The sequence below is a fragment of the Myotis davidii genome, unplaced genomic scaffold (genome assembly GCF_000327345.1).
Source record: "Myotis davidii unplaced genomic scaffold, ASM32734v1 scaffold96, whole genome shotgun sequence".
Taxonomy (NCBI): domain Eukaryota; kingdom Metazoa; phylum Chordata; class Mammalia; order Chiroptera; family Vespertilionidae; genus Myotis; species Myotis davidii.
This window is the reverse complement of record NW_006289416.1, coordinates 11,316,438-11,342,467: the sequence shown is the minus strand read 5'-3', so window position 1 is coordinate 11,342,467 and position 26,030 is coordinate 11,316,438. Positions and strand designations below refer to the sequence as shown.

The 26,030-nt window shown below is 38.8% G+C and overlaps 1 protein-coding gene across 2 annotated transcripts in view; it reads left to right on the top strand.

Annotated features, from left to right (window-relative positions):
* SOCS6 (suppressor of cytokine signaling 6) overlaps positions 1-13,651 on the top strand; it is a 31,292-nt gene extending 17,641 nt beyond the window's left edge. For both annotated transcript variants that reach the window (XM_006761926.2, XM_006761925.2), the window contains exon 3: positions 8,022-13,651. In XM_006761926.2, coding sequence (XP_006761989.1) covers positions 8,151-9,758 — 1,608 coding nt within the window. In that variant the 5' untranslated portion in view covers positions 8,022-8,150 and the 3' untranslated portion in view covers positions 9,759-13,651. The remainder of the gene's footprint in view (positions 1-8,021) is intronic.
* Positions 13,652-26,030: the final 12,379 nt, after the last annotated feature.

The window sequence follows — 26,030 nt, the reverse complement described above, 5'->3', positions numbered from 1 at the left end:
ACTTTTCTTTGTTAAATGGCATTTAAATATATAAAATAAATATCAAAAATATGTCTTTGTTTTACTATGGCTGCAAATATATTTTAAATTTCTATATGTGACATGGCACCAGAATTAAGTTAGGGTTTTTTAAAATGCTGACACGCCGTGCTCAAAAGGTTTGCCATCACTGGTATAGAACTTGCTTTTTCATCTTGTGGTTTGCAGCTTTCTCCTTAATACCTTTCAAGGGAGTGCAGCGTTTTATTAGGACCAGGATGTGACCTGGAGTGATGAAATAAGGCAGGCAAGGGAGGCAAAGAGGTCGGCTTTTGTTTGGGAAAGTTACAGAATCGTAGTGGCTGATGAGAACTGCTTGCTGTATGGGGTGAACTCAGGTGCCAGGGTTGTTAGATGTTGTGTGTTGTGCTGGGTGAGGTGTTCATTCCTGGTGTCCATAGGTGCAGAGCTACCTGAAGAGTCTATCCAAGTTGTGAAGAGGGAAGATGAAGACTGAAATGTGAGTGTGAGGTCCATGGGGGGAGGCAGGTGTGGAGGGGAAGACTGTGTCACAGGTTAGAAGGTAGGAAGAACCAGGTACAGTTGGGAACTTTTAGCAGTAAGGATTCAAGAAAGCTGTTGAGACCTTTGACCTCAGGGGCATCAGAGACCTGCTTCTCATGATTCCAGGTGACTGAAACAGACAAACATTCTACATGCACAGCCTCTTTTCTTTTGTAAGTATGGAGAGGGTGGTTTTTCTATAGTAAAATAAAACCTGCCCAATGGTTACAGAAAGATCTAACGTAGAAAATATGGACTTCCAGGGGCCTCCGGATCCCTTTTCTTGTTCTAGAGATAATCACCTTTTAGACATTTACATATTTAGGCATCTAGATGTATACACAAATGAGGTCATTCTTGCATTTTGTTTTGTAGCTTGCCTTTTTCCAACAATGTGTCTTGGACCTCTTTCTTTATCTGTATAGTATTTCATTGTATTGATAGATTATAATTTATTATACTAATCCACTGGTTTTGAAGTGTACTATTATTGTTGTTTCTTGGAAGATATTTAAGTCTGCATTTTTACCAAAGTGAATTAGGCAGAAGTCTGTGTAGTAATTAAGTGGGCTCATTCTATAGAATCAGTTGTCAGTTGTGTGATTTTAGGCAAAAGCCTTAATCTCTGCCTCAGTTTCCCCGTCTATGCAATGGGAACATTACTATTGTTATTGCTACTATTAGCTGCAAGCACCCACATAGCCTCATACGTGCTAGATACTTTTTAAAGGGCATCACATATCTGAACATATTTAAACCGCACAACTAACTCGAGTGATCAATACTGTTATTTCTAAGATCACACAGCTGTTAAATGGTGGAGCCAATGTATATGTGAATTTATGCATTCTGATTCCAGACAAACACTCGTACTGTGTTATACTTCTGCGTACATAATACCGAATTTACAGGGTTATAAGAATTAAATGGGACACAACATATTCTGATGGCTTAAACTAAGGCCTGATATCTAATAGGCCAACATGTGGCCTATTTTTACCAACAATAGGCCAGTATTAGGTACATGATCAAGTAGCATTAGCGTTTGGAAAAAAAAATCAATTCTGTAGAACATTGTTTTCCGTATGCCCTTGTTTTGGTATGAGTATATATCAAAAAGACAAATTCCTAATAACATAATCACTTGGTTAAAGCACATGTGAACTTAAAATTTTGATAAGTATTTCAAATAATCCTCCACAGATTGTACCATTTACACTTCAACAGTAAGTTATGAGTGCCCGGTTTCCCGTACCCTTGCCAACATTGTTAGTGATTGAACTTTTCAGATTCATAGGTGAAAGATATTATCTTGTTTTGTTTTGAATTTCCTTTTCAGTGAATTTTTAGAGTTGAGATACAGTTTGCGTACAGTGAGACTCACTCTGTAATGTACTGTCTGCTGTTTATACAAGTGCATTCAGTCATGTCACCACCACCACACCCAAGATTTAGGACAGTTCCATCACCCCAAATTTCTTTGGCTTCTTTTTGATTAATAAACTGAGAATCTTCTAGAGCAGTGGTCGGCAAACTCATTAGTCAACAGAACCAAATATCAACAGTACAACAATTGAAATTTCTTTTGAGAGCCAAATTTTTTAAACTTAAACTATGTAGGTAGGTACATTGTTATTAACTTAATTAGGGTACTCCTAAGGCTTAGGAAGAGCCACACTCAAGGGGCCAAAGAGCCGCATGTGGCTCGCGAGCAGCAGTTTGCTGACCACTGTTTGAGGGTGTTGATCGGTCACTTAAATTAGTTTACCTGTCTCTTGCTTGCTTTAGTTTTGTTTGCTTTCTTGCCTGTCTTCCTTCCTTTCCTTCTATCATTCTTTTTGTGTGAACTGTTCATTTGGACATTTTGTTCATTTGCTGACAGAATTGCGTGTTTTTCTCATACTGATTTCTGAGAGCACAGTCTGTATTACAGAAATTTATCTTTTGTCATATGTGTGTGCAGTTTTTCTCCAGTTTATCTTCTTTTTCTGCCATTTTTTGGCAATCTAAAAATTTATAAATTGTGCTTTATTAGATTTGTCGATCTTCTCTTTTATGGATTTAAGGTTTTGTGTAATGCATAGAAGGGCTTCCTGCAGTGCAAAGTTTTTATTGTACTATCCCCCCCCACCCCACCCCCCAGTCATTTAGCATATCCTTTTAGTCACATACTCTTGATTTGTGTCTTGGTCTATTTCTTAACTTTGTAGTCGTTGTTTCCCCTTTAATTTTAAGCCATTACAGTGTGCATCTCATTCTCCCTCATTTGTCCTTTGAGTTTTTTACTTCTTTCATTGTTTATAGGCTAAAGTTAGCTTCATTATAATTTTGTCAGGTTTCTTACAAATTCATTGTTGATGATTTCTTGGATCTTGAGTTAATATTTTGACAGGAGTGAATTGTTTTATTTAAGAGCAAGGTCTGTCTGCCCTGGCTGGTGTGACTCAGTGGTAGAGAGTTGGCCCATGGACAGTAGGGTCTCGGGTTTGATTCTGGTCAAGGGCACATTCCTGGGTTGCAGACTCGTTCCCCATCTCCTGTCGAGGTCCATGTGGGAGGCAATCAATCAATGTGTCTCTCTCACATCAATGTTTTTTTTTTTGCTCTCTCTCTTTTTCCTCCCCTTCCACTCTAAAAATCAATGGAAAAATATCCTCGGGTAAGCGTAAGGTGCGTCTTTCTGTATATCTGTAGAACAAGGATGATCCTCTGAGTAAAATTGTTGATGTGGTTTCAGATTTCGCAGTGCAGCTAACTTAATCACTTGTTGATTTTTGGTGTAGTATCACAGAATACCCACAGTTATATGGAAAGGTTATTGTATGAAGCGCTCCTCCCTCTTCCAGCTCTGTGCCTGTAGGAGGCTGGATTTTCTTCTTACACTTGAACTAAAACAACATACTGTAGCAGACCAGATACAGACACAGACGTGGGAGTCCACTGTCTTAAGTCAACCAGTAATCTAAAGCAGTGCCACTTCTCTCATTAAGTTTTTATTGTTTGGAAATTGTATTTATTTTTCATGAAAATATTATTTATGTTAACATTAATGCATATATTGTCATTTAAAAATGAATTAATAATGAATTGTTTTTAAATCTTCTCAGTTTTAATTTCTAAGAGAGTAACTTTCAGTAGTGTGACCCACATAGACAAAGCTTCTTGTGGTTCGCATTCAATTTTAAGAAGATAAAGGGGTGCTGAGTCCAGAAAATTTGGGAACCACTAAGGTGAGCTACCGACCAGCAGGGCAGTTTGTTGTAGGGGAAGTGGTGAGCTTTGGCGTCAGCAGCCAGGTTCAAATTCCAGATATGCGATTTCCTAGGGACAAATTATTTTTAACTCCATTGGGTAAATTTTTCTTCTTGAGACCTGGTTTTCTCACTTTTAAAAATGGCAATGAAAAAGCTGTTTTAGTTGTTAAAGGTTAAGTAGTTTGATGCTGCCTTTTAATTTATTAGGTGTTACAATGACAGGTATGACTATGTCCAATGATTTTTTAAAAAGAGATTGTGAAATTACTTAAAGATGTTCTGCCAATATGTATAAAGTATTCATGTCTAAAATCTTTTCACTTGTGACTTCATACACATTTTCAAGTATACATGTAAACTTACGTTTTTACAATTAGGAAAGCAGTAAAACTAATTCAGAACGTATACTTTGGCATCATGAGACAGATGGTAATCCTATAAAGAGATGGCCTATATTTTTAGAAGTGCAAACAGAAAAACAGATACTCTTAAAAATTCCAGAGTAATCTTTGCCTAGAAAATGGGATGTGATAAAAGACCATCTAGCCCAGGGGTAGGCAAACTTTTTGACTCGAGGGCCACAATGGGTTCTTAAACTGGACCGGAGGGCCAGAACAAAAGCATGGATGGAGTGTTTGTGTGAACTAATATAAATTCAAAGTAAACATCGTTACATAAAAGGGTACGGTCTTTTTTTTCAATAGTTTTATTCATTTCAAATGGGGCCGGATCCGGGCCATAGTTTGCCCACGGCTGATCTAGCCTGATAGAACTTTTTATAGTTTCTCATGTCTAAAATTGAATCTTAGTTAGTGTTAGTATTGAGTTGTATATGGATTAGTAGTTGAAAAAGAAATAATGGATCAAGTAGATAATTGCCAAGTCCTTTTACTGTGGTGATAAGTCTCTTGCTTTCTATGAAATGGATGCAGTAGTGGGAAACAGAACCATGTGACCCCAAATTTAGTGGGGTTAATTTATATGTGAATACTTGTCACCTGGGAGCAATTATGTAACACATGAGCCTCAAGGTGCCTATCATTGTAGAGCAGTGTTCTTATTAGTTCACTCCACTGTTCGTTCAACACATACTCATTGAGTACTTTCTTTGGGCCAGGTGTAAGCTAGGTGCTAGGGATAAAATGTTGAGAAGAAGATTGACACAGTCTCTGTTAGGATGATAGACATTAGTCAGATAATTATACAAACAAGTCTAAGCATACATACTAGATGGGAATTCTAGGCAGGAGAGGGATACAGCCTTCTGAGAGCCTGGGATTGGGGGATTTCACATAGGAAGAGAAGGATGTGTTTCTTTAGGAATTGAGAGATGAGCTGAAGTTTGAACAAATTAAGAAGAGGAGAGTGAAAAAAACCCCACACACAACACATTTCAAATCAAAGGGCCAGTAGCTTAAAAGTTCTATACTTAGACTGTGATGAACATGGATGCTTTCAGTGTGAGTGGAGCAGAAATCAAGTCAAGAATGGACATACCATGTAGGATCTCATGGGCCACATTATGGAGGTTTATTACTTTATTCTAAATAATGATAAATTGTCCTTTCACGTGAGGAATGAGAGAGTGAAGGTGGTCAGGGTATCATTAACATACCTGATTAGAATTGCATGTCTAAAATTCATTTACTCATAATTACTGAGCATCTCCTACACCCTTGGTCTGGTCCTAGACTCTTGGAAGACATTAGTGGGTAAAATAGGGTTAAAATCCCTGCTTTTGTAAAGCTTACATTCTTTAATATAAAGAGGTGGAGAAAGACAAAGGACATAATAAATCCAACTAACGTGATGCAAACACATTATACATCTTTTTACCAGAAAGCCAATTTGTTCATTTTTGCTTACTATTTATTTCCTTGTCTCTTACTATTTCTGTTGATATTTTTCTTGTTTTTATTTTTTATTTTTATAATTTAACATGACTGTGTGTATATATATGTACATATATATACACACATACATATATATACACATATATATGCATATATGTATATATGTTATTTCCAAGTGAACTGATTCTTTTATTTTACTTACATTTTACATAAGCGACTTTCTTTCTTAGCCCTGGCCAGGCAGCTCAGTTGGATAGAGCATCATCCCGACACACCAAGGTCGCGGGTTTGATCTCCCGGCAGGGCACACACAAGAATCAGCCAGTGAACGCATAAATATGCGGAACAGTACATCCACATTTCTTCTCTTCCGTCTGCTTCTCTCTCAAATCAATAAATGAATTTTTTAAAAAATTTTTTTTTATTGATTTCAGAGAGGAAGGGAGATATAGAAACATCAATGATGAGAATCATTGATCAGCTGCCTTCTGCACGCCCCCTACTGGGCATCGAGCCCACAACCCAGGCATGTGCCCTTGACTGGAATCGAATCCGGGACCCTTCAGTCCACAGGCCGGTGCTCTGTACACTGAGCCAAATCAGCCAGGGCACATAAGCTACTTTCTAATGGCAGATAGTAATTCATCTTAATTATATATAAACAAAATATCTAAATTCTGTTCCCTTCAATAGGCTTCTTATTCTTGTCAAAAGAGATTAGGTATTGTGATATGTCTTACTTTGAGTACAAAACCTATACTGTCTGCGTAAAAGGAGTGACTTGCCAGCTAAAGTACATTGTCATTATATTATCTAATTTTTATGAATGTCCATATTTTTGTCAAACAAATAATATATGTTAATAAATGTTACATGTTTATGCTTTGATAGAAGGTAGTGGTACTTGGATACTGAGTTCATCTGATATACAATAATGTTAAAAAATAACTGGTGTTCCAAATATTTATATGTATTTTGTTTTTTGCAACATGCTCAAAAACAGGACATGACAATAAGACTTTTTAAAATTGCTTCTTTATAGAGATAATGTTGCTGATCCCCCCAATAAGTTGTCTGATCTGATTGTTTTTACTATAAATGATTTCACGTAGATTCTGTCCACACAGTAAACAAGTTCCATCTATAACTAAACATTTGTAAGACATCTCCTTTCAACTCCTACTGTGTTATCATCACTATATCACTAATGGATTTGTATTATAATTTATCCATTGATCAATCTCCTACTGGATTATGAGGCCATAAACTCTTTATTAATCTACACTTTACCACACAGTGCTGGGTATATAGTAGGGCTTTGTAAATGCACAATGAATTAACGAATGCCATCAAAGTTAGGGGAGGTCAGAATCTTAATTTTTTTAGCATTTTGCTCAAGTTCAAGCTTGTTACATTATACTTTCATGGTTGCACAAACTGTAGGACATGGCCACAGAGGAAATAAACCATGCGAAATAAACAGAATTTCTGTGATCAGTTAATATGAGTTAGGAAGCCACATTTTTTTCCTCCGAAATGACTTTCAGAAAGTCTCTACAGAATTGAAATCCTGTCATTTCAATGATGAAACAGTGTACAAAAGAGTTTAGAAATTATGTTTCTGGATACAGAAGTAAAAATTTGCCATTGGACATTGCAAAAATAAGAAGAGGAAGACATGATAATTCTGGAACTATGCTTCATGATCTTCTTCCTAGTAGATCTCCACTGACCATACCCAATTGTACGGGAGTGCCAAAGGTGGGGCACCAGGCCGGGGATAGGGGGTGTGGGGGGAAGAAGGTGAGTGGGCCTGGAAGGGAGAGAGCAGCATTGCTGAACTTTCCTAGAGAGTGTATCACAGATTGTGGGATGCTTTTATCTTTTCATTTTTACAGATGTTTATATTTTTAAAAACATGTATAAGTTGTTGAGGAATCCACTAGGCTTGATATTCTCTAAGTTTTCATAGTTCCTCCTCCTCCTCTAAGTATTTGCTGTTTGTGGGACACACACTGGTGACTGGGCCCTGTGTGAATTAGTGCTGAAGGTGAGCATTAGGAAAGACCAAAACTCTGACCCGTAATTCAGGAGACAACAAAAAGCAAGGTCTAAAAAGAAACAGGTAGATTAGGGTTTGTTCTTTAAGCATTATTCGTCAAATGCTGATTACATAGGAGGCACTGATCTATTTTGCTGGGTGACATGGGGGCGGGCGGGGAACCCTGTTCTAATGGACCTGACTTTCTTATGAACATACCTGGGTGTCTTTGTTCAAAAGCTAAAGGATTGAAACTGAGTAAGATAAAAGTTTTGTGAAAAATTTTTTAATGTGACCTTTTCATAATGTTTGTTTATTTTTTTATTTTAGAAAATGGCTCCAAAGGGTAAATGAAGCTGGAAAAATATGCAGATGCAGCATTGCATATGGCTTGTCCTGGTGCTCAAGGACAGTACTCCAGAGAGAAATTGATTCCCTTGGATTCGGTCATCAGTCATAATGAAGAAAATCAGTCTCAAAACCTTCCGGAAATCTTTCAACTTGACTAAAAGTAAAGAAGAAGCGGATTTCATGGTAGTGCAACAGCCCTCACTAGCCAGTGATTTTGGAAAAGAAGATTCCTTGTTCGGTAGCTGTTATGGGAAGGACATGGCCAGCTGCGACATCAACGGTGAAGATGACAAAGGGGCCAAAAACAGATCCAAAAGCGAGAGCCTCATGGGTACGTTAAAAAGACGGCTTTCTGCCAAGCAGAAGCAGAAGGGCAAGGGCAGCGGCCCCTCCGGCAGCTCTGCTGACGAGGACACCTTCTCCTCCTCCTCAGCACCCCTAGTCTTTAAAGATGTGAGAGCTCAAAGGCCCATCCGGTCCACGTCCCTCCGCAACCATCACTACAGCCCTACACCATGGCCTCTGCGACCCACAAACTCCGAGGAGACATGTATCAAGATGGAGATGAGAGTCAAGGCCTTGGTCCACTCTTCCAGTCCGAGCCCAGCCCTGAACGGGGTTCGCAAGGACTTCCGTGACCTTCAGTCGGACTCGGTGTGCCAGGAACAGAACAGTTCCCTGAAAAGCTCAGAGTCTCAGAACGGAGACCTGCACCTTCACCTTGATGAGCATGTGCCTGTCGTTATCGGACTTATGCCTCAGGACTACATTCAGTATACTGTGCCTTTAGAGGAGGGGATGTACCCTCTGGAAGGACCCCGCAGCTATTGTCTGGATGGGTCTTCTCCCATGGAAGTCTCTGCGGTCCCTCCCCCCGGGGGAGGGAGCTCCTTCCCCGAAGATGAGAATCAGGTCGACCAGGAGCTCGTGGTGGCCCCTGAGATCTTTGTGGATCAGTCGGTGAACGGCCTGTTGATCGGCACCACGGGGGTCATGCTGCAGAGCCCCAGAGCAAGTCACGACGATGCCCCTCCACTCTCACCGTTGCTACCTCCAATGCAGACGAATCCCATCCAAAGGAACTTCAGCGGGATCACCGGCGCAGACGCCCACGTGGCGGAGAGTATGCGCTGTCATTTGAACTTCGATCCTAACTCTGCCCCTGGGGTTGCCAGAGTTTACGACTCAGTGCAGAGTAGTGGGCCCATGGTTGTGACAAGCCTTACGGAGGAGCTGAAAAAACTTGCAAAACAAGGATGGTACTGGGGACCGATCACACGCTGGGAGGCAGAAGGGAAGCTAGCCAATGTGCCCGATGGCTCTTTCCTTGTTCGGGATAGTTCTGATGACCGTTACCTTTTAAGCTTGAGCTTCCGCTCCCATGGCAAAACACTTCACACTAGAATTGAACACTCAAATGGTAGGTTTAGTTTTTATGAGCAGCCAGATGTGGAAGGACATACGTCTATAGTTGATCTAATCGAGCATTCAATCAGGGACTCTGAAAATGGAGCTTTCTGCTATTCCAGGTCTCGGTTACCTGGGTCTGCAACTTACCCCGTCAGACTGACCAATCCAGTGTCCCGGTTCATGCAGGTTCGCTCTTTGCAATACCTGTGTCGCTTTGTCATACGTCAGTATACCAGGATAGACCTAATTCAGAAACTGCCTTTGCCTAACAAAATGAAGGACTATTTACAGGAGAAGCACTACTGAAGTTAGGGGAGCCCCGCGTCCTGCACTTTGGGAGGAAGGATAAGAGATTGAAATACAGTTTACAGATGTTCATTGCTATCAGAATCTTTGCTGCCATACTATTTCAGTTTTATATGTAAAAGAGTAATCAATTTGTTTTCAGGTGGGAAGTGTGGGCAGGGTGTCTTGGTTTTATTTTGGTTCTTTAAAAAGGGAATCTTGAGGCTTAATAAGTGTGAGTTCTCTTTCATCAATGTGCAGAATAATCACAATGTGAATTATCAAATTCTCCTTTCCCCCACCCCCCGTCCTTTGCTGCTAGCCACTGTGATTTTTATGCATTAAAAGCACATTTCATGTGTATTCAACCCTAAGTAAAGTTGAATGGAACTTACAGAATGAAAATTGTCATGTCTCTTTAAATGACCCATTTTCAAAGATAGTGTTGAGTAATCATACCCTTGTGATAGAACACAGAATTTACACGTACACTGAAGATGATTTTTTAATCTCATACTTGAGAAAGATTAATTTAGAATTATGAATTGATGTAATCTTGGGTACTGGAATGTGGACCTGCAACTTATCTTTTATAACACTCATTTCTAAATTATTTTAAAGGCTGTGCTGTTTTTTTGTTTTGTATTATGAAAATTTGAATTTTTCTGTTGCCTTCATTTTCATCTTGTGATTTGTCTATTTTAATAAATGGCCTTACATTAAAAAATCATAAAGAAATGCATATCACCAGTTTAGAAATTGTTGCCTTTTCTGTCCTTAAGCTCTGGTACAAATTGGCATAACATATAAAGATCTATGGAACTAGAGATATTAAAGAAGTACTAGATGGTCATAGTTTTCTGTGATAGCAGTTTTTTGTGTTATCTTTATTTTCCTTTGCTAAAATGTTTTATGTGATTTCTTTTGCTTAGTCAACATTTTCTTGGGTGAACTTGATATATAGAATTGATTTTTATAAATGGACTAGATTCTGTTGGAACATTCAAGTTTCTATAAAATTTAAACTGATTTGAATAGAAAGAAAACATTCTTTTAAAGTTGGATTTATGTTTTCTTATGTGTAGTCACTATTAAGATGTGCTAGATTTGACCTTTCATTCATCCCACCAAGAAAACAAACAACAAACCCAGTGACTTTAGTTGAGAAGTTGTAGAAATTGTGAACACCATGTAAGAAAAACCGTATCAGATATATGGTAGTCTTGTTGCTTTCCATATATACTGACATTTAAAAACAGGTTTTTATTGTTTTTTGGTTTTTTTTTTTAAGTCTTAGGTAAATTGGCATTGTTAGTTATTTTAACTTTTAGATTCAGGTTTTTTTTGTTTGTTTTTTTGGAGGGGGGTGATATCCCCAGTACTTTATAGTTATTTTGAAATGTAGGGTTTACTCACTTCATGATTCTTTAGTGTAGTATTTTGGGATTGCCTCATCCAGAAAATGTTTTCATCTCAGATGCAACATGTAATTTAAGACAGTTCTACCTTTGTCACTCAGTTTTCCTAGCTCTCCCCAATCCCCCACCCGCCACCCGCTGTTTAAGAACAAGCATAAAGGTCTTAGGTCAAACTTAATGGCTTTGTCATTCAGACACAGTAGTATCCCTTTTTTTCTCTGTTTGTTTTTTAGGGTCAGAACTGAGAATTAAGAAGAGAAGGCACAATGCCATAACATCGTGTGTGATGGTATTTTAACTTAAAGGGGGAAAGGTACTTAATTTTGGGGGAATGTTGATCGTACCTTGTTACAAAGCCTCATTTTCTGATGTTTTCACCTAAGAAGATGGGAGTGTTGAGTATACTGTAATAATATAATTTAAGTGTTCACTATAAGCTATTTGGATTAAGAACTATTACAGAGTTGTAAACTTATCAAATTAATGCAAGACATTTAAACTATTTTTTTGCAAAACTATTTATTTTTAAACAATCTAAAGTCTATCTAGGGTGAGTTAAAAGTCCCTGTGCATCTATATTAGATGGCAGGTATTGTCACAGAGTCACTGTGTATTAATAATAGATGTTGAGATGGCTTCTCCATGTTTCTAGAAGCTTTTACATGTATGTACCCTTTGTGAGATCACGGTGCACAGAGGTCTTTGGACTGCCTAGAACCCCATCTCAGCATGCGGGCGTAGCCTGTTCCTTACATTTTCCTCATGGGAATGTGTTTAAGATCTAGCCATTTAGTTTCAAGTTAAGATTATTCTGATTTTCATCTGAATGTTTTTAAAATTGTATTTTGTGTTTTTATGGAGGGCAAGTGTTGATACTCTTCTAATTTAGAAAGTCAGTTCTTATGTGCTTTTGTATATTCGTATATCAAATTCTTTAAAATGCCCTATTTTAATTGAATTTGAAATTCCTAGGGTCTGATACTGTGTTGATAAAAATAAAAGTATTTACCAAGAAATTATTTACAAACAAAGAGAGAAGTATTGCAGTATTTTCTGCTTTTGCCTAGAGAGAACCATTTGGAGTAGGCAATGCAATATAATAGGAAAGATTGGCTTTATAGGATCCTAAAACAGTCTGGTTAAAACTGGGAAGGGGAAAAGAGAGATAAATGTTCATCCTGTAGTTTGGTCTAGATACAATTTGGATAAATTTCTGGATTATATTGAATGGTGGCTTAGATGACATGGAGACAAGCAGGGAGTGATTTTTAAATGTGATCCTAAAAGTCTGAACTCAAGGCATGAAAGAAAACAAAGCTGTATCCTTTTGCCATGATAAAATGAATCTGCTGTTTTTATCAAATATTTCATCAAAAACCACAATGGAGGCCAGAGCTATTTCCAGGCTTACTAGGACACTATTATGCATTTTTATAAAAAGAAAGCATAGAGAGTACTTGAAAAATATCTCACTCTTTCTCTTCTCTAAAGAAAACTGTTATCTTTCTACTTGGTGCAATAACCTGAAGATTTCAAAGTCAAAAGTATCATATCACAGGAAATGATCACAGAACTAAAAATAGTTTTTAAGGAAGCCAGCTGCACAGGGCAAACTTCTTGCTATGAAAAAAATCGTGTGCCAAAGGCTAAATCATTGGCACACAGGAAATACAATCAAGTATACATTTTCATTTCTGAGCCAGTATTATTGAAACAGGAGAAAAGTTACTAACATCTTAAATAGAGATTATATGCCATGTTTCTGCTTGTGCTAAAGTCTAAGTATCTTTCTTAACAGTGCTTTCAGAAACGCCAGTCGTAATCATTGTACATTTCACATTGTATACGAGAGATTTGCTTTATGAGTGATTCCGATAACATATTTTCAAATCTTAGTGGGTTTTCATCAAATATACAGTCTGATTTTGAAATTGAAATCTCTACCAGCATTAGACAGTTTTGTTGAAAACTAATAAGGAACAATTGCCAGTTCCATAAATAACTTAAAAATTCTGAAGTATGGGTATGCTAGTAATCACAAATTTGGTTTCTTCAAATACTTTTTTAATCCTGCAGAGATGGTTTTTTATAAACATCCTTTGTATTAATTAGTCACAACATGGCAGATGCATAGCTGCTGTTTCTGAAAAGTGATCCAAACAGTCCATCCAGAGGTGATGAGAAATTCTTACAGAATTTTGTAATAGGTATACACGTTGGGTTAAAGGAATTTTGTAGTCGTTGGAGTGCCATGGAATTAATCCTTGCAATCCAGATTGCTGTAGTTTACACTTTTCTGTATGTTTCCAATCAGGTGTGTATCATTTGTACGAGAACACCACACAATGAATTATCCAAAGTCCATTGATTTTAATACGTGTTTTGGTTTGTACACGAATTATAGTAATTTCTTGCACATTTTTGGAAATTAATTGTATAAGAATTTATGTATCTGCTTCTAGATACAGTATGTAAATAAAAATTTCGTTCCCAAGATCTGCCTTGTAGTGTATTTAATAACCAGGTGCAGATTTTAATTCATGGAGGGTTAAGTAGATAATTTCTAGATGTCCCATAAACGGGGCTGAGACTGGAGGGTAGGGACCAGCAAATTTTAGTAAAAAGGGGAAAGTGAAATAGTGTCATTCAAGGGAAACATCAAATTAGGAGTCAGCCAATTTTGCTAATGTCCTGAAGCCTTCGACAAAGGCTGGAGAGAATAGGCAGAACATTTAAACAAAGAATCATTAAAATTAACAAGAAAATTGTTTGAATTGTGACATTTAAAAAAGTATGTCTCTTATTAATAGTATTTCATGGAACTAGAACCAGGTTATCCAAGTACATTGTATAGAAGTTAGATATTCACAGACAAGAATGATTTCTCATATCACTTAATTTAATGACATGCTTTTAAAGTTCTTAAACTCCATATTGGATTAAAGGTTCACTTTAAAATTTCTTCTATTTTTAATCAGTACCTTTAAAATCCTAGTTAATTCAAAGATAAATTGTAAAATAACCTTGTTTGGAAATATCACAGGTTTTGACTTCCCTAGAATCCAAATAACATGGCATTCTGATGTTCAGAGCTGGTCTCAGGCAATAACACTGACTTTAATTTTAAGGTCGTATTCATCTGCTGGTGGTGGTGCTGAAATACAAAATGATGGGAAGAGAATGGGCTGGCCTCGAGTGTAAGAGGCTAGACTTTACAAACTTACACCATGCCAGGAAAACAGTTTTATTCTCATCTGCCCCTTCTTGAAGTCCTTCAACAGATGGAGCAATGGGGAGTGACTGGGTGCTTGTGCTTTCAAAAAGCTCAGCCCGGAAAAGGGAGAGGGTTGGAGCGCGCGCGCGCGCACACACACACACACACACACACGTGTGTTCGTGCTCTCCACAAAGATAAAAGACCCTTTGCCACAGTAAATGACTTGTTGAGAATCTGGGGTCAATCTCTGAACTTCATACTTTTTCATCATGCTGACCATAGCCAATTCCTTTTATTCCCTGCCACCCCACCTTTAATTTACCTCACAGCTTTTACTTAACCTTTCACTAGGCTTTTAACTTTCTGAACCAAAATATTTTAACTTTTATTTCACTTGAATTTAGTCCTTACTGTCTGCTATTTTAACCTCCAGTCTAGGTTTCTATAAATATGTTTTTTAAATATTTAGCTTTATTTAAATTTTATTATTAAAAAATATTTGATTCTTTCAATTTTTTCATATCCCAATTTCCAGTTCTAAGGGTTTCCTAACCTGAAACTTTTTCAAAAATTTGACTCTTGTGTTCCTCCTTTGTACATGACTTGTCTTGCTAAAGAATGGGTGTTTCTGGCCAGCAGCTTTGTTCCCTCTATTCTCCCCCAACACCTCCTCGAAGGTGTCCCGGCCCTGTGGAGCAGTAGGGTTGGGTAGGCAGACTCCTGAAGTTATTTTTGTCTTAAGCTGCATTTTCCCGGCTTAATACCAGGCCACCTCACCAGCTCTTCTGGAAGAATGAGGGTCCCCCCCAGAGCAGGCTCCCTCAGGTGGTAAAAGCGGAGGCGAGGCTTGCCAGCCTGTGGGTTATTTGATAGGGGTCATGAATAGCACAAGTCGCCTTGCCTAGACGTCATTTGGGACCAGCAAATCCTGTCCTTGGTAACTGGCTTGCAAATTAGGGTACATCTTAAATTGAAAAGGAAACTCTTTGATGCAAGGCTGTTTCTGATCTCTAACTTGGCTTTGTGAACCTAATAGACATGAGGATTTGGTTACACTAGCCTAGGTCACGTGAATTTATACAGTGTTCTTTAAATGTATGGCATTTCATCCTGGAATCCCAGTAAGGACAGCCCCTGTGTTCCTCGTGTAAATAATGTGTTCTCTAGCCCCTCCCCTGCAACAGTATCTCCAGCCCTCTCCATGGCAAACTGGCGTGCTGAGGTTCCTGCTCACCTGATGCCTTTGCCACAGCCCTTCTCTCCTCACTGCAGTCCTTGGCAACCTGGCTTTCTTGTGGCTGGCAGGTGGTGAGCAGCATTTGGCCCAGAGGTTTATCAGCCTGATAGTGGCCATGGGATGTGACAGTTGCCTAGAAAACCAGTAGATTATGTATCTGTACACACAGGAGAATCCATTGCTCCACAACAAACAGGCTCTCCTGGGATCTAGTTATTGGAATAGCAGATCAAACTAGACAGCTGGATTTTATACCCAAAGTCTCTTGCCTGTTTGTATAGCCTTAGACTCCTCTCTCCCTGGGACCCGCACTTCTTTCTTTCCCCCTTTTTATTTTGCCACACTTTCTTTAGATGTTGTATACTTAAGTTCATATAGTGCCCAGTAAAGAGGATATGCTCACAGAACCCTTAGAAGACATCTCTTAATGTCAAATCTGAATGACTGTGTTCCTATTACAAATTCACCTTCATTAACTGTATGGTATGGTCCAGTGTTAATGAATTCGTTCATCATTTCATTCACTCAGAAAGTATTGAGCTCCTAGGATGCCCAGGACTGTGAAAGTAATTTCAGTGACATGAGTGCCAAGGAAAGGCAGGGTTCAACAAGACCTGATCTTGAGGGGAGGGGCGGTGAGTAGGGAATAGAATGAGTAGAGAACCTTGAGGGGAGGGGTGGTGAGTAGGGAATAGAATGTAGTTCATTCCATCTTCAAAGGGGGAATGCTTTTGGTTCCCCAAACCATTAAAATATGATGGCTTGGTGGGTGGGACTCAGGGACTCAAGCCAGGATTTCCTTGCTGTTCCGACCCTCTCATTTCACCTAAAGTCTCTGGACGTCATCTTTATTCTCCAGCTTTCCCATGTGGTGATCTCTACATGAGTAGGTGAGGGACCTAGCAGCTGGCAGCCCTGTGGTCACATTGTTAGAGTTTTGTAATCAGCAAGGAAAAGGAGTTCTAGCTAAGACTCCAAATTGCTTCAACTGCATCACATGTTCATTTCCGACCCCAGTCACTGTGGTGGTCAGAGTCATGGTCTTGTCAGATGGGTGGAGCTGAGCCTTAGGGCTCCTGTGGTCAGGAAACAGGAGCCGGTTCCAGCAAGACTTTCTCCCTCCTTACTCCCAGTGGGGAAGGTGGTATCTGAATGCTCCATTCAAGGGGGAAGTGTTCATACATAAAGGAAATGTGCTAATGAAAGAAAAGATTTGAAATATGTATGAAAATGTGGGCGCTTTCCCACGGAGAGTTTTGTGTTAAATATGATCCATTTATATGAAGCATATGTAAATATTGTGGTAGACCTTTCACATTCTTCTGAGGTAATTGACTAAGGTGACTTATATTTAGGTTATGCCTAAATACAGGGTGAGGCAAAAGTAGTTGTGTGTCTATTTGGATTTTTTTCATAGAATAGTGCAATTATCTGGCCAACTCATCCCTAGCAGGTAATAGAGTATCTGGTGTGCAGATGTGGGACAGAAAACCTATATTGACCATTTCTTGGAAAATTATGTGAAAACATTTGAAGTCTTTTAGGTGCCATGTGATTTTTTTAAAGACCCTCAGCTTATTGATCCATTAATGGCTGATAAAATCATTGATTGAAAGGTTTCATCTGTTTGCTCACTCTGTGAGAACGCACCTCTAGTCAGAATTGTTATGTTGTAGTTTTCTCCAACTACCATTTATTAACCTTGTACATCTGTTGATTATGTTGATCGAGGCACCTCGAGTTTTGATAGAGATAAAAGGAAATGTAAAAATCATGTCAGAATAAAGCCTTTCCCAATTTTTTGGGACAAGGGATAATATAAAGTAAGAACAAGGAACACAATATTTGGAATTCTTAATTTTAAAAGATTTTTAAGCAACATTGGGGTGAAGAGCAGAGAGAGAGGAGGTTTATCTGAATTTGACTACTGGTTTGACTATTTTAATTTTAATAAATATTGCTTGAACTAAAACATTTTTTAAAATTCAAAAGTATCTTAATTAAGAATCACTCTAATTTATAATAATATTTCAATAGCTAATAATTTTCAGATATATGAATTGCAGAATAGATACAACATTCCCTTGGCATAAAATTTCCTCTATCATCTCCATTTCCCATTTTTGTTTTTTACCCTGAAAAAAATTGTAGTGGTGTAAAGATTGTGCTGTGCCCAGAACATGTATTTTATTGAACAAGATCAGATCCTGAATGTATGGGAATAAAAGACTTTGTCTTACTGAATTATTTAAAGAGACAACTTTTATTGTGATAAGTTACGAACTTAGTATGTATGCCTAATGTGCAAAATTTACATTTTCCCCCATTGAGTTAAATGTTTAGTTGTAAGGATAAGTCTCATAGTACATAATGATGTTTTGGTTGTTTAAAAATTCTAGATAATCCATAATCAAGAGAACTTTTCCCCCTTTTATTGTCAGATGAATCTATTCTGGATGGAAAACATCCTGTAATTAATTTGCTTTTATTCTGCTCTTTGCCACCCTATCCCAGGAGTCTTTTAACGCTAACCCAGCCTCTTTATCTTTCCAGAAACAGCATTTTTGTAATTCTGTATGGCACATGTGCATGGTGTTACAGTGTCTAACAAAACTCCCTTCTCAAAAACAAGAATTGATTTTTTTTGAGTAGAGATTCAGATCCAAGATATTTCATTTGGTCTTCACATATGAATAAATTAAAGGTAAAAGGAATTTTAAGTGGCTGAAACTATTCCATTGAAGGTTAAAATTGACAACTTATTTTTACTTCTTTGGTACAGCCTTGCTTTTCTTTATGGATCTCCATGTGAAGCCATTTTAATGAAAAAAAAATAGGCAAAGCACTAGGCAAACACACAAATCAATACTTTTTCTCCCACAGTGACCTTGGGGCTCTCAATGAAATGTGCTCGCATGTCCCCAGATAATTTGCAAAATGACTTTTTCATGATTTTGATCACTTTCTGAGCTGCTGTCTCCATTTACCCAGGCAATAGCCTCATTTTTATGTGAGAATGCCTCTTGCAGGCGCAACATTAGGAAATCAAACTTTAATCTATATCCTTTGATTACGGGAGAAATAAGAATGTAATTCACTTAGAAACCACATCATCTTGGGAGCCTTTAGTTGGAAAGTACAGCTAAGGTGTGGTGTGTAGAAGTTTATATTTATGTCTTTGAGGCTTCACTCAAATCTTGACTCCTTATTTCCCAGCAATGATGGCAGATGTTTGGCTTTGATTGCTTTAAAAAGTGACTTAGGTTTTTTTCCCCTCTATTTCTAAGGAAGTGGTTTTTCACTGTTTAGAATTTGAAGACAATTGGTGGAATCCAGAAATTCAGCCAATGCCAACTAGAAAGGGAAATCTGAACTTGAGTTTTTAGAGCAATTTGTACAAGACACTGATTCCACCCCCTCCCCATTCTGCTTTATATAAAACTAGAGGCCCAGTGCACAGATCGGTGCACCGGCGGGGTCTCTCGGCCTGGCCTGTGCCCTCTCACAACCTGGGACCTCTCAGGGGATGTCGGAGAGTTGGTTTGGCCTGATCCCCTCAGGCCAGGCCGAGGGACCTCACGGGTGCACGATTGGGGCTGGAGAGGGATAGGGACTGCAAGAGAGCTCCAGGCCATGTCCAGCCCATCTTGCCCAGTCCCCATAGGCCGGACCCCAGCAGCAAGCGAACCCACCAGTCGAAGTGTCTTCCCCCTGGTGGTCAGTGTGCATCATAGCGACTAGTCAAACAATTAAACAGTCAGGCACTTAGCATATTAGGCTTTTGTTATATAGATAACTACACATTTATATTGTTTCTACTCATTTGTAATTTTTTAAGCCATCTATGTTTGCCGTGTGAAAAGAAGATTAAATGTAAATTTCTCATTTAACAAAATTAATAATTTATTTAGTTTGAGTTATTCATTAGCTCAAAGGCATGAAAGAGTTTAAGTACACTGACTAGGTAACATCTATCAACTACTAAATGCTAAACTTCATCGAGTGATAGAATATTGGATTTTAACCTTGCTGCTAAACTGTTTCAGTTGAAATGATTTCTCTATAGGAGCTGAGTGATAAGGCTTAACAGAATGGGAATATATTTATATTGTTTTCAGAGGAAGTTAAAATACAAGTCTAAATGTTCAAATCACTAAAAAGTCTTAAATAAAGCTCAGAGTAAAAGAAATACATGTACTTATTTTTTCCAGAGTCAATTTCCATATTAGGCTTAAGGTAAAAATTCACTTTTAATATCATAAAGTTGGTTTTCAGAACTTGTGGTAGAAATGAATATGCTTGGGCCCAGGGGTTGAATATATATTAAGGTAATCTGTCTGCATTTTAGCATGAATATTTCAATTGTATATCTTAAAAACTTACAGCTTAGTAAATTTTATTTGCATCTAACTATAGGATAAAGTTCCGCAGGAAACTCTGTAATCGTCTAGGTCTTTCAGGATACTGGATGGATTATTGTCTGTTTACAGCTCTCATTTTAGCAGTTAATCATAGACTGCTTAATTGTTCACTCTAGAGCTGTTTGGTCTCCACAAAGAGATGTTGAAAACTGGAAAGAAAAGTATGACATTGCTATAATATCCAGTGTATAGGACTTGATTATATGATTAAAAACATCTAACTCACCCTCTTTAGGTCAGCCTCTTTCTGGCTGCCCTTCTCTTAGGCATGGTATGAATTCTGATGGCTCAGGCAGTCCATGAACTCTGGGAAGGGCCCCTGAGTTCCAGTCCTTTGAGGACATTCCCAGAGGTCTACATCCAGTCTATCCAGTTGTGGCTGTTTAAAGTCATGGCTGTGAAGTTTTTGGCACACCCACCACCCAAAGGTAGGGATCATGTGACCATTCCATTTATTTGGGCTGGCTTGTGACTGCTTCTACCAGTGTATAGTAGAAATGGCACGAGGTAACATCTGGGGCTGGATTATAAAAGACCAAGTTGCTTCTGCCTCGTTCGCTCCTGGAGTCCTGAGCCACAGGCTACAGTGTCTGGCTACTCTGCCATCGCCATACAGGGAGATCACAGACCTGCTACACCAGTTCTTCAGTCATCCTTGCCCAGGCACATGTGCACGAAGGCTTCTTGTGCATGAAGCCATCCTGGGACTCTGCAGGGCAGCCGATCTGCCAGCTGAAGACCAGTGTCATCTTTGTTAGCCCTTCATGGAATAGAAGAATCACCTGCTAATCCCCACCCAAATTCCAGACCCGCCAAATCACCAACAAAATGTTTTTTGTCTTAAGTTAACAACAACTTGAAGTTTGGTATATTTGTTATGTAACAAGACATGACTATAACAATATTTATTAGAAGGCAGCTTCCAAGGGTGGCTCCCACACCCTCAACATCAAATTTGACCTTGTGGATCTTGGCTCAAACTCCAAAACCCAGGGTGCACAGTGCTTTACTGGGGCCATGGTGCCAGCCTGCATCCAAGGTCCTCCGCCTACAGAAGACCGCTACGAGCTCCCCAGGAAGGGCCACATTCTTCTCTTACTCTTAAAACAAAACTCACTTCCCCAGTGTGTCTCACAAAATGAGTTAGCTCTTCTCTAGGCAAGGAAATTCAGAACTCAAGGACCTTAAGACTATCTTGCTTAAAAAGAAAAGAGGACATTTCTCATGTGTCCATGGCAGGAGACACAACCATCAATAACCAATCAACCTCCCACCCCGATTTACTTTTAATCTATATGTACCTTTAAGTTTAAAGTGAGTTTCTTATAGACAACATATAGTTGGGTCTTGTTTTTTGATCCACTCCAATAATCTATCTTAATTGGCCCATTTAGACCAGTGATGCTCAAAGTGATTATTGATGTACTTGAATTAGTATCTAACATATTTGTTACTGTTTTTCATTTGTTTCCTTGCTTTTGTTCCTATTTTTGTTCTCCACCCCTTATCTGCTCTTTGCAGTTTTAATTGAACATTTTATATGATTCCATTTTCTCTCCTTAGCTTATCAAATACTTTTTTCTAAAAGTGATTGCCTTAGGTTTGCAATATATACTTACCATTAACCCCAAGTTCACTTTTTAAAAAATATATTTTTATTGATTTCAGAGAGGAAGGGAGGAGAGAGAGAGATGGAAACATCAATGATGAGAGAGAATCATTGATTGGCTGCCTCCTGCACACCCCATCTGAGGATTGAGTCCGTAAACTGAGCATGTGCCCCAAACAGGAATTGAACCGTGACCTCCTGAGCTACATCGGCCAGGCCCAAGTTCACTTTTTAATACCACTACATTTCACCAGTTGTGTGAGTACCTTGTAATAACAAAATAATCCTAATTCCCCACTCTGGTTCCTTATATCATTGTGTTATTTATTTCATTTATATGTAAACATACATAGGCATAGGAATATACATAAGCATATGTAAATACATTGTTGCTATTACTGTTTTGAACAAAATGTTATATGTTAACTCAATTAAGAAAAAGGAAAAAAAACGTTTTTATTTTATCTACACTTATTCTTTCTTTGATGCTCTTTCTTTACGTAGATCTGAGTTTCTGACTTAGATTATTTTCCTTCTGTCTGTAGAACTTCTTTTCATATTCCTTGCAAAGCTGGTTTGCCAACAACACATTTCCTCAGTATTTGTTTGTCTGAGAACCGCTTCATGTCCCTTTCACTTTTGAAGGATAATTTCGCAGGGTAGAGAATTCTAGTTTGGTGGTTTTCTTTTGCTCTCAACAGTTTAGAAATTGCCTTTTCACTCTTTTCTTACTTCAGGGTTTCTGAGAAGTCAGATGTAATTATTATCTTTGTTCCTCTATAAGTAAGGTGTTTCCCCCCCCACCCCCCACCCCCTTGGCTGCTTGCAGGAGTTTATCTGTAATGATTTTCTGTACTTTGAAAATGATATGCCGTGGTGTAGACTTTTAATTTTATTTTTTGCATTTATCCTGCTTGATGCTCTGTAAGCTTCCTCAGAAAAATTAATGTTAAATGAGGTAAGAGCCCTTTGAGGCTGGTGCTATTATTGCTCGCTCCCATGTAAGCTTGATTGGTGAGCTTGAGGCAGTGAGAGGGTGAGTCACGTGGCCAGTATGTGGCAGAGCAAGGTTTGCACTCAAGCAATTTTATTTCTGTTTTAAAGGCTCTATGGTTTATGTAGACTTTATATCAAGACACCTCACATTATTTTGAAAGTGTTGTAGTGTGCCTTAACAAATGAAAATAAAAGGCTGGTTTAACCTTAGTTAACTCAAATAATATTTATATTCCTAAAGTACTTTTTCCTTCTCTGCTACTCCTGGTTACTCCATTTTTGTTTTCTTTGTAGCCATTCTTTGAAAATCCCTCTGACTTTTAAGTAAGCTTTTATATTCTTTTGTGTTGCTGATTGCCTTATATTTTTCCCCTTTTCTGTTTATTTTATTTTATGCTTATTATTCCAAATTTTAGAAGTCAAAATATGGCCAGGATGCCTTCACGACAATGGTTTGAACGAGCTGGTTTGATTCGCCTTTTTGATCTGTGTTCTCTCTTCGTCTGAGCATAGTTTCTGGGAGGTGCAAGGACCTGAGTCATTCATTTGGATTATTGTTGTGTCATCAGGAGAGCGCCTGACAGGGATTTAAGATATCTGGAATCTAACCTCTGCTGGCTGTCTTTATTGTGGGGCTACATTTTGACTATGGTTTAAAGGTAATCCCTTAATTTCACGTTCTTTGTATCTTTTCCTCTCTAAAATGGTAGCAATGATCTTTCATCTCTCCTCCTCACTAGGATATTATGAAGATGAATTATGAAAACAATGAAATTATCAGTCTCTCCAGAGATGTTTGCTCTGTAAATACAAAAACAAAACAAAACAACACAACCCTGACTCTCATGAACTCTGTGGTCTTCATAGCTGTGCCTGGAGGGTAGGTAAGTAAGTAATTTCTCAATGAATGAGGTGTTTTGAAATTCCTTCCAGAGAAGTCTGGCATTTATTTTAAATTCGTTTGGAGGCTGAGGAAGCCTGGAATCATTCCAGCTGGTTCTTGCTCTGCAGGTAAATATTTCTATGAATTAACAAGTTGTTTTAGGCTGGTTATTCACAGATTTGGCAGTTTATGCTACATTGTTCTTGAGTTACCTTTATCTTATATCTTTGGAACCCCTGTAATATTGTAGGTCCCAATGCTTAATCTGAGTCAGAACATGTCCTTTGGTCATATGCAGAATACTAAACCAGGAGAAACAATCTACCTGTTCAGAAAGGACACAGAGTGTGAACTTGGTAAGATGTTTAGAGGTAGGTGTTTCCAGATTGGTTGGTGACAATGTTGTGGGGGTCCCTTGCTCTTCCTTTCCTTCCTCTCCAACATTGGTAGCATGTTTAGGTCTTGTCTTTAGTTTTACTGCTTTGTGGTCACCAAATGATGGCCACATCTTCAGATAGCAAGTCTTACTTGGCCTCGTACGAGTGTAGAGATAAAGGTCTGCAAAGATGGCAAGAGAAAGGAACATGCCTTTCACTTTCACCTAGGAACAAAAATCTTTCTCAGAAGCCCTCCCCCCCCCTCATCTGTTGGGGTAAGAGGGGGTGTCATGGCTTCTTTGAGCTGCAAGGTGACAGGACAAGGGTGCACCTTGCTTTTTCAGCATCCGCACTGAGAGGCAGGTGGTCACGGTGTTGTCATAATTACAATATACCCAAAGTATTGAGTGATTCTGTAGGCACTGGCTATGTGGTTTATAATTATTATTTCAATTGGTCTTCAATGGAATCCTATTGGGAGGATATTCTCATCGTCTTTTTAAGGGAATAGGACAGAGAGGTCAGGCAGTTCGCTCTGGGTCACACAGCCAATGAGCTGCAGAGACAGGATTTGTTCTTTTTGACTTTGAAACGTGTATTCTGAAGTTTGTTGAATGACCTCTTACAGTACAAGAACACTCTTCTTAACTCTTAGTGTGTTTGCCCACATGCTTAAAAAAAAAATCAATAATTAAGCAACCAGTTTTAACTTTTGGAAACAGGAAGTAAGATAAAAGGTGTAGAATGAGGAAACAGAAAATGCTGGTATTCTGTGTCCCTTTTGATGATGAAACTTCAGTGGTTTGGATTTTCTCTGGAAGGTTTTCCTTGAGAAAGTCTTGGCTCTGGGGTTTTCTATGCTGCTGGCAATGCAAAGACTCCTTCCTGTGAAAATGAACTCCCCCTTGTCTTGGGGAGCAAATAAAGAATTATCTCACTGCTTGACAGCATTTTTTTAAAAATATATTTTATTGATTTTTTTACAGAGAGGAAGGGAGAGAGAGATAGAGAGCTAGAAACATCGATGGGAGAGAAACATCGATCAGCCGCCTCCTGCACATCTCCTACTGGGGATGTACCCGCAACCCAGGTACATGCCCTTGACCGGAATCGAACCCGGGACCTTTCAGTCCACAGGCTGACGCTCTATCCACTGAGCCAAACCGGTTTCGGCAGCTTGACAGCATTTTAATCATTGTTTTTTCTTAAGTTGCAGATCTCTACATGAAAAAGGAGGGTGGGAATATTAATGGGTAAATTATTAAGGTAAAATGGGCATGTTTTTTAGTTGTTTCTTGCCTAAAAGTCCTTTTCCAAGAGTTGTAGGGCTTCCCACGCAATCTTTGCGTATTTGTCTTCCTCCAGCTACTGTCAGAAGCCATTTTTATTGTCTTTCTCAGCCATTCAGTGAATGAATTCGGAGAGATCAGTTACCTGCTCAACCACCAACTCTTCATTCATTCTCCTTTCCCATAGAAAAACCATGTTGTTGGATTGACCTCACCCAACATCCAAGGTTGGATCCCGATTCATTTCAAACAGTAAGTGCTTACTATTGTTTCCAAAAATATTCATAATTGCAGAGTCCTAACCTTGCGTATCTTCCCTGAGATCTCATAGAAAACCTTACCTGCACTCTAGCACAGAAATTTAAAACATGATCTACCAAAGGAGCAATTTTCAGCCCCCCACCCCCACAATCAGCACTTACAGCTGGAATTTCTCTTAATCTACACTAATAAAAGAGAAACATGGTAATTGGCGTACGACCGCTACCCTTTTCATTGGCTAATCAGCGAGATATGCAAATTAACTGTCAGCCAAGATGGCGGCCGGCAGCCAGGCAGCTTGAAGCTAACATGAGGCTTGCTTGCTTCACTGACAGAGGAAACCAACGTTCCCGCCTGCGGCTGCCGGCCTCTGAGCTTGCAGTTTGAAACATTGTTACAAATATGCTGGCCACATGTTCCCCTCCACGCCTGCTTTCAGCCAGCCGGGATCTCAGAGCTGGAGTTGAAACGGTGTTTTGATTATAGAACCCAAACAAAGGCCAGATACCTGCTTTCAGCAGCATGGAGGCCTCGGAGCTGGAGTCAAGCCTCAGAGCTAAAGCTGGCCCAGAATTTAAAAAAAAA